The following is a 9147-nucleotide window of genomic DNA, read 5'->3' as shown; positions in this document are numbered from 1 at the left end:
TGTAATGTTTGTGTGAATAGGTATTTATCTCTGAAGCATTCTGAATGCTAAGCCCAAAAAGTGGAATCTGAAGTTGTATGAAGTACAGTAATCTAGTAGAAGCCAAATAAAGTTTTGGCTGGGATGGAAAGCCTTTGGGTTCCATTCTGTGGAAGAGAAAGAGGAAGGGTAGACAGAATTTCATAGATTTCATGATTTAAGGGGACTTCAAGCCATTGCATTGAATCAAATCTCCTGTTTAGGGCAGAAATTCAGATTTTAGCACTCCTACAGAGAGTTTTATCTGAACTCCTCTAGAGAAGGGTTCACCATCTCCCCAAACCATTCCCCAATGATTCCACTCTAAAAAACAGTTCTTGCCACTGCAAGATTCTTCTTAAATATTCAACTGAAATTTGCTATCCTGTAACTTAAAAGAGATTTATCCCACATCCTGCACTTGGGTCACAGCAAAAATATGCTACAATACCAGTGCTGGAGGCCTGTCTTGATATTTTATACTTTGGGACATGTCTCTGTTAATGATGTTGACTGGGAGATCTGGGAATTGTAGACCAATGCATTAGAATTGTAGGTCAAAGATTCCTCTTCTTTCCCTGTCTTGGAATAGATTCTGTTTATGGATTCTGATCATCTTTTTCTTCCTTTGTCAGCCAGGAATTGCTACAATTGGCATTGATTGGAAATGACCCCTGGGGGCCTCTACGGTGGTTGGACTCTCCTTTTGTTGTTTCTGGCACCCCTTTCCTGCCATCCGTGCCCTGTTCCTTGTGAATGTTCTGAGCCAGCTCGTACAGTGAAGTGCGTCCAGAAGGAACTGACCTCCATCCCAGCCGGCATTCCTGGGTACACCCGCAACCTCTTTATAACTGGCAACCAGATTGCCTATGTTGGTAGCCAGGATCTCCAAGGACTCCGCAATCTGGTCACGCTCTCCTTGGCTAACAACAGGTAAAGCTTCCTGGTGGGTGAAGAACTAGGATGAAATGGAGTAGGAGAGGAGACAGGGCTGCCCTTGTTATTATTGGCTTAAGAAGGCTACAGGGTGGGAGCATATTAGGTTAAGGACCTCAAGCATTGGAGGAAAAGTACAGGTGGTCCTTGATTTACAATCATAATTGGGACTGGAACGGAATGGACCAACTCGCTGCAGCCAACTCAACATGGCCAACTTGCCATGGGACAATTCAACAATTCATTTTCATTATTTAAAAAGTACTTAAATTGTTATTCACATTTCATTTTGTCCCTCCTTTGGCATCCTTTCTTTAATGATTATATTCCACTATTTCTTCGACATTCGTGCAACTTTTGTTCTGCGGCAAATTGTCCCGCGGTGAATTGGCTGTGGTGAATTGGCTATGCAGAGTTTGTTCATAGCAAGTTGGTGGCAAGTTGGCCATGGTGAGTTGACTGCGGCGAGTAAGCCTAGACCCGACTGGAACTTCTGTCACTAAGCGAGGCAGTTAAGTGAGTCGTGCCCAATTTTATGATCATTTTTTGCTGCGGTTCTTAAGTGAATCGCCCTTTTGTTAAAGGAATCTGGTTTCCTCCATTGAGTTTTCTCGTTGAAAATTAGCTGGGAAAGTTGCAAATGGAGATCAGGCGACCCCAAGACGCTGCAACCATCATAAATACATGCCAGTTAGCCAAGTGCCCAAATGTTGATCATGTGACCATGGGAATGCTATGATGGTAATAAATGCAAGGACTGGTTGTAAGTCACTTTTTTCCAGCGTTGTTGTAACTTCAAACAGTAAATGAATGGTCTTATGTTGAGGACAGGGACATGGTGGCTCAGTGGCTAAGACACTGAGCTTAATGATCGAAGGGTCAGCAGTTCAGCGGTTCGAATCCCTAGTGCCATGTAACAGGGTGAGCTCCCATTACTTGTCCCAGCTTCTGCCAACCTAGCAGTTCGAAAGCACGTAAGAAATGCAAGTAGAAAAATAGGGACCACTTTTGGTGGGAAGGTAACAGCTTTCCGTGCGCCTTTGGTGTCTAGTCATGTCGGCCACATGACCACGGAGATGTCTTCGGACAGTGCTGGCTCTTCGGCTTTGAAACAGAGATGAGCACCGCCCCCTAGAGTCAGGAACGACTAGCACATATGTGCGAGGGAAACCTTTACCTTTACCTTATGTTGAGGACTAACTGCAAAATAGAGTGGCCACTTTCTCAGAATGATCGCTAGGAGAGGGAGTTTGCCTAGACACAACCCAGCTGCTTTGGCAATTCTCAGTTGGCAAAAAGGTAAATAGTGAGGATGTTCCTTGTTGCTCCCTCAAGCCAACCCAAGATACTATTGATCCCCCAGTTCATCTTTGACGGGGATGGGGGCAGGATGGATACGCTTCCATTATACTATGCAGAGGCCTCCATTTTTATTATTTTCAACCTACTGCAACATTGGAAGGAAATGATGTTGGAGATGGGTCCTGTTTTTACAGCAGGCCTGTGCTGTGCACGAGGCATCTTGATTAAAGTATTGTTTCCAAATGCTGGTTATGGAATTCTCAGAGTTGAAGTCCATACATCTTAAAGTTGTCAAAGTTTGGAAAAAACATGGATATAAATTGTGAGCATGAGGCTTACACTTAATAAGTGTGCCAAGCCTTCTGGGCAGCCAATAATTTGGTGTTTTTCAGTTCTCTGTGATCCAATGTGCAATTTTTATGTAGTCCAACTATACAGTTATAATCCTCATGGCACCATTCCTGGGCCTTTGATGTAGGTTTCCTGTCTGTCAGTCCTGCAGGAAACCAAAAGGGAGAATGAATATCAGTTTTCTACGTTCTCTTGGTGCTTTGCAAATTCTCTGATTGTACTGTAATTCCATACCTCGTGTTATCGGAAAACCTGATCTAGACAGTTTCATAATTTCCTTCTGGTCAATGTCACTATGCTAAAAGAAATGGGCTTTACTCCTTTCTTTATGTGAGCTGTTCAAAATCCTCCTGGCTTGCAGATGATTATGAGCCCAAGGAGGAAAGAAAGAAATTTAAGCAGCCTGCACTTTTCCCCCAGTAAAATCCTACCAATTAAAACTGCCTGCACTACATCTTTGTTATCAGCTGTCAATCAGCATTTTTCTCTTTATTAGCCACTGCCTGGTCCTTTGAGTTAGATATGCCAGAGATCCCCTTTTGAGTTCTATGGAATGTTCTTTCATCTTCCTGTTGACTGGCTTTACGAGGGGGTCTAGCAATAAAAAGATTAAAGAAATGTTTAAATATATATTTCAGATGAGGTTACCTCTTGAATGATGTCAGTGTTGTCCCTTTTCACCTTCCAGGATTAATGCTGTGGAGTCCCACGCCTTCTCTGATCTCCAGAACCTGCGTTACTTGGACTTGAGTTATAACCACTTAGTCACCATCCACCCGGATGCTTTCAGTGCTAGAAACAATTCAATCCAGGAGCTGAATCTCAGTCACTCATTGTACAACTTCTCTGCCATCCGCCCGGTGGCAGCTGCCCTTGTCCAAGGGGGTTTCCAGAATCTATCCAAGCTTGAACTCACCAGCAACAAGATCATCTACTTGCCCCTTGGAATGTTATCCAGCCTCCCTAAACTTGAGTACTTAGACTTGAGGAACAATTCCTTGATCGATATTAAGAACTCTACCTTTTCTGGACTTCACCTGAAGTACCTTGATTTGACCTCAAATGCCTTCAAAACTTTGAGGAGGGAAGCTCTGTTTGCCCTGGAGAGGCAGTCCCACCTTAGCCTCTTTCTGAAAGACAATCCTTTTGTATGCAATTGTGACATTGAAGAACTGGTCAACTGGCTGAATCAAAGCCGACAAGTAGTAGATGTGGAAAAACTAGCCTGCATTTTCCCCCAGGATCTGAAGAACACCACCTTGGTGGAACTAGTGGGGGCAGATCTGGAGTGCCACTACAGTCAACATAGTGAAAATGTTCTTCAGTCCTCATATGCTGCATTAGGTATAGTTCTGGGGATAATTGGCATCATCTTCCTCTTTGTGCTTTACCTGAATCGCGAGGGCATCAAGACCTGGATGAATGGTCTACGGGATGCTTGCCAGAACCTGATGGAGGAGTACCACTATCGTTACGAAATAGATTCTGATCGCCGCATCACACAAATCTCAGCAGTGGACATATGACCTCTGATGGTTTTCTGCATTTTCTTTGCAATGGCATCTTTTTTTTTTTTTCAAACAAAGCCTGTGGCTTGGAGATGTCCTTTCCATCAAAAACTAAATTTTAAAGAACTTCTAGATTAAGATCTGTGTAGATTCAAGGAACTTCCTTTCCTAGTCACAAGGAATTTCTCTAGGTGGTTTGACTAACTGGGGACAAACGATTGCATTCTTTTAGTGCCAGTCTTGTATTTTTGAGGAGTAGAGGCAAGTCAAAATCCTGATGTTTTCAAATATTTAGATTCCTAGAAGAATAGGTGTCCTGGATTCTTGCAGTCCATCTTAACTAAGAGAATTTTATCTTGTTCTATATACCAACAAGACAATTTATCAACATGGCTTGTTGGGGAAACCAATTCCTTAGTTACAGTGGGACTTTGGTTTGCCACATGTTCTGTACTCTAGACCAGGGTTTCTTACCCTGGACCACTTTAAGATGTGTGAACAGCAGCTGCCAGAATTCTGAGAACTGCAGATCATACATCTTAGTGGCCCAGGTTGAGAAATCCTGTTCTTAGCAGACAGATGGAACATTTTGTGAAGAAAGAACAATAGCGTGCCGATAATTCTGATCTTCTTATAGAAGAGGTGGAATAGCAGTAGATTAAGAAAAAGCAGATCTTGACTCCCTAATCTTGACTCCCTCATCTCCAATTCCTGGGAGAACTGCAAAGATGACTTTTCTTTACTAATGTGATATTGGAAATATGGACAGTCCACGCAAGACAGTCTTCCTTGCAGGCAGGAAGAGACGAGCAAAGTTTATCCTTCAGAAATGGTAGATCTCTGACTAGGGATCAACAGCAGGAGAGATGGTTGGAACCAAGTCCTGCTCATGAGCATCCCAAAGGAATCTGACTTGTCATTATAGGGATCAAACTGCTTGACTTTCTACATATTGATGTGTTCGGCAGGGCCTGTGTGAAACTCACTAGCTTGATTCACGAACATACTAAGATGAGATCTGGTTTACTTCCCTCCTGTGGCTTACAGGCTATGCAAACTAGCCAATGAGATTTTATAGCTATGGACTGTGATTTTATATGAATATATTGTGCGAGCACACCCAATTGCGTATGCATCAGAGGTGGGTTTCAGCAGGTTCTGACCAGTTCTGGAGAACTTGTAGTGGAAATTTTGAGTAGTTTGGAGAACCGGTAAATACCACCTCTGACTGGCCCCGCCCCCATCTATTCTCTGCCTCCCGAGTCCCAGCTGATTGGGAGGAAATGGGGATTTTGTAGTAACCTTCCCCTGGATTCGGGTGGGAATGGAGATTTTATAGTATCCTTCCCCTGCCACGCGCACCAAGCCACACCCACAGAACTGGTAGTAAAAATTTTTGAAATCCACCACTAGTATGCGTGTGCATTTTAGTAAACCAGAGTTAAGTAAACTACAGGTGAGCACTCACTGCCTTAATTCAAAAGTATAAGTGACTTGGCATGTATGACAGTAGAAGGAATGTGTATGAAGTTAGAAATCTGTTGTGCTTAATTCATTCCATGAATTCCACTGAATTAAACCAACAGGATACAGACTTAGCATTAAAAGGATGCTCCTATGTGCATGTACTTTGATGGGTGTAGCATGAGCTGGTTCGCCGGGAAATTCTGGGAGTTGAAGTCCACACATCTTAAGGCTGCTGACACTGGCTATTGTTTTGGGAAGTGCAAAGGGCAAGAACGTTTAATAAGGTCCAGAGTCCGGGTTGATAAAATAAGCAGCCACAATTCGAAGGCCCAGTTGCAGAATTCAAGTGCAAGTATAGATCGGGCTGTCAAGCTGGCATTTGATGCCGTAACATAGGCATGCAGCCGGTGAATTAATAGACATTAAAATTTCTCAACCATATTGTGTGCAATCTTGGGAAAATATAACACGTGGGCTGGCATCAGCTCTAGACTTCAGCACGTGATACATTTAAAAAATTTTTTTTTCCAAGGCTGCCAAGCATCTGGTACAACATTGTTTTATTGTATTGAAAAAAAAATGTCATAGTAAAAACAGTTTTTAACCCAGTGATTCTTACACATCTTTTTGCTTTTTGTTTACCTGAATTTAATTTTTCCACCCAGCTTGGATGATGGAGTCTCCTCTGCTTGAAGGGTTTATATCTCTGAGGAACTGTCTAATCCAGGGGTCTCCAACCTTGGCAACTTTTAAGACTTGTGGACTTCAACTCCCAGAATTCTTCAGCCAGCTTTGCTGGGAGTTAAAGTTCACAAGTCTTAAAGTTGCCAAGGTTGGAGACCCCTAGTCTAATGCAGTGTTTCTCAACTTCATCAACTTGAAGATATGTGGATTTCAACTCCCAGAATTCCCCAGGCAGCACAGCTTCTGGGAATTGAAGTCCACACATCTTCAAATGGCTGAAGTTGAGAAACACTGGCCTAACCAAGATCCAACATAAAGAGAAAAGACCCATAAGAAGGAATAACAGGGTGTGAAAAAGTCCACCCATCCATAGTGAATTGAACAACAGGTTGATTGAGTGTACATCCATTTACAGGCAGAACTTCTGAATGAGAGTTTTCATCTCATTGTCCCTGGCTCTTCTGTAGTAAAGAGTTTCCTACCTAAACAGCTCTCCAAACCCAAGTTGCTGGTTGAGCTATACTCAAGATTGGAGATTTGAGAGGCCATGCAAATATTCAATTCCTCCATTTCAGGGGTGGACTGCTGGAGGTTCGCAGGGGTTCGGGAGGTCCTCTAGCTAAGTTTCTATGCAGTTTGGAGAACCCCCAAATCCCACTCCTGGCTGGCTCTGCCCACCCCTCCCCGCCCTTCCCAGGAGTCCCCATGCGGCCCATTTTGGATGCAGGTAAGTGCAGGGCGCATGCGGAGACTCCGGGAGGGCGAAAAACTGGCCTACCGGAAGTTCGGGAAGGCTGGAAATGGGTCTGTTTCCGGCCTCCAGAGCCTGGGGAAGCCGTTTTCACCCTCCTGGAGGCTCAAAGAAAGCCTCCAGAGCCCGGGGACGGCAAAAACACCCCCACCCTCGCAGTGGTGCAGGAGGCAAACTAGGCCATGCCCACCCAGCAACGGGACAGAGAACCCCTTGCTAAAATTTTTGAAGCCCACCCCTGCTCCCCTTCCTCTCCTCCTTCATGAGTTCTGGGCAAGTTAGGAAAAAAACATTCTACATTTTAAAGAACTGACATACTGACTGTCATGTTCTCTGCGGCCTAACAGTGCATTCTGTCCCTAATAGCTCATTAGGACAAAGTGGATACATCTGCTCACATGGGCCAGGTGAGCTCTGAAAGCTCAAATAAAATAGCTTCCTTTGTTTTTAAAGTGTTATAATTTCCTTGAGAAAGAGAGTGGGGGGGGGTGCTTTAGGATGGCTGAGCCTTCTGAGATGGTCTTTTGCAGCTAGGGAAAAGCGTAAACACCAAGGCCAATGAAGATGAACTTTTGCAGTGTTCTTATCTACTCAATCTCAGAGACTCTAGCTAGGCCAGTGATGGAAACATTGCACATGCTTGTCGGGGCCACACTCCAGAAAAGCCGAACTTCTGGGTTCTAGTGCGTATGCACGCCCGACGAACAGCAGGCTGGCACACATGCGCAGGCCGGTTTTCGGCACAGCTATGCACACAAAGGGATCGCGCATGCTGGTTTTCGGCACTGCTCCGTGCGCAAAGGACAGCTGATCATCGCACACGCATTCGCGCCAGAAACCCAAAAGACAAACAGGCAAGGCAGTGTGTGCTGGGGGACATGCCATAGGTTTGCCATCACAACTCTAGCCACTATATAAAAATACCACCTATATGCCCAAGGAACAGTAGGATATAGGTAATCCTTGTTTAGTGACTACCTTGGATAGTGACCATTTGCAATTACGACAGTGATGAAAAAGTTACTTTATTATCACCAATCCTTGCTGAGGTGGCACAGTGGTTAAAGTGCAGCACTGCAGGCTATTTCAGCTGACTGCCAGCTGCAGTTCGGCAGTTCAAATCTCACCAGGGTCAAGGTTGACTCAGCCTTCCATCCTTCTGAGGTGGGTAAAATGAGGACCCAGATTGTTGGGGGCAATAGGCTGACTCTGTAAACCGTTTAGAGAGGGCTGTAAAAGCACTATGAAACGGTATATAAGTCTAAATGCTATTACAATTTACTATTGTAAAGGGGGCCATAGTCACCAACCCCTGCTGTATACGTTTCAAGCCAAGCACAAAATAACTTGCTCCTCGAAACAGAGATCTTAGATTTTTGTGGTGAAGCCATGCTACCACTTCCACATGATTTTATATATGGTACACCAGAGACTTGGCTGTTTTCCTTACTAACTCCTTTTTTAAATGAAAAAAACAATCGATCATACAGGAAAAGCTAGTTTCCCAACCACAGCGTCCTACTCTGACTTCCTACAATCTACTACAGGGTGGTTCCGAAGACACTATTCCCAGCTAAACTGCCCTGCTTTTCCAGAATAGAGGAAAGGGGTGGGGGAAGACCTAAAACTTAAAAATAAAACATTCTTTTCTCCTTTCATCCTCGGGAACAATGTATGCTTTCCCCAGAGACCCCTTGAAGAAGAAATACTGGCATCCCTCGTATCTTTAGTCCGTTCTCTGGGATCCCTGAAGCCCCCCTTGAATACGAGTCATCATTTTGGGCACCCAATCCCAGCATCTGCATTTATTGTTAGTTGCGAAGTCATGTCCGACCCATCGCGACCCCATGGACAACGTTCCTCCAGGTCTTCCTGTCCTCTACCATCCTCTGGAGTCCATTTAAGCTCCCACCGACTGCTTCAGTGACTCCATCCAGCCACCTCGTTCTCTGCCGTCTCCTCCTTCTTTTGCCCTCAATCGTTCCCAGCATTAGGCTCTTCTCCAGTGAGTCCTTCCTTCTCATTAGGTGGCCAAAGTATTTGAGTTTCATCTTCAGGATCTGGCCTTCTAAAGAGCAGTCAGGGTTGATCTCCTCTAGGACTGACTGGTTTGATCGCCTTGCAGTCCAA

At 44.4% G+C, this 9147-nt stretch overlaps 1 protein-coding gene across 1 annotated transcript; it reads left to right on the top strand.

Annotated features, from left to right (window-relative positions):
* Positions 1-685: 685 nt before the first annotated feature.
* On the top strand, positions 686-4162 carry LOC139321383 (trophoblast glycoprotein-like). The gene is made up of 2 exons (XM_070950065.1): positions 686-951; positions 3296-4162. Exons 1-2 carry the CDS (start codon positions 686-688, stop codon positions 4131-4133), a joined length of 1104 nt encoding a protein of 367 aa, XP_070806166.1. The 3' UTR covers positions 4134-4162.
* The last annotated feature ends 4985 nt before the right edge of the window (positions 4163-9147 follow it).

Source organism: Pituophis catenifer, unplaced genomic scaffold, assembly GCF_029215685.1.
Source record: "Pituophis catenifer annectens isolate HBS135680 unplaced genomic scaffold, rPitCat1.0.hap2 SCAF_9, whole genome shotgun sequence".
Taxonomy (NCBI): domain Eukaryota; kingdom Metazoa; phylum Chordata; class Lepidosauria; order Squamata; family Colubridae; genus Pituophis; species Pituophis catenifer.
This window is presented reverse-complemented; position numbering and strand designations above follow the sequence as displayed.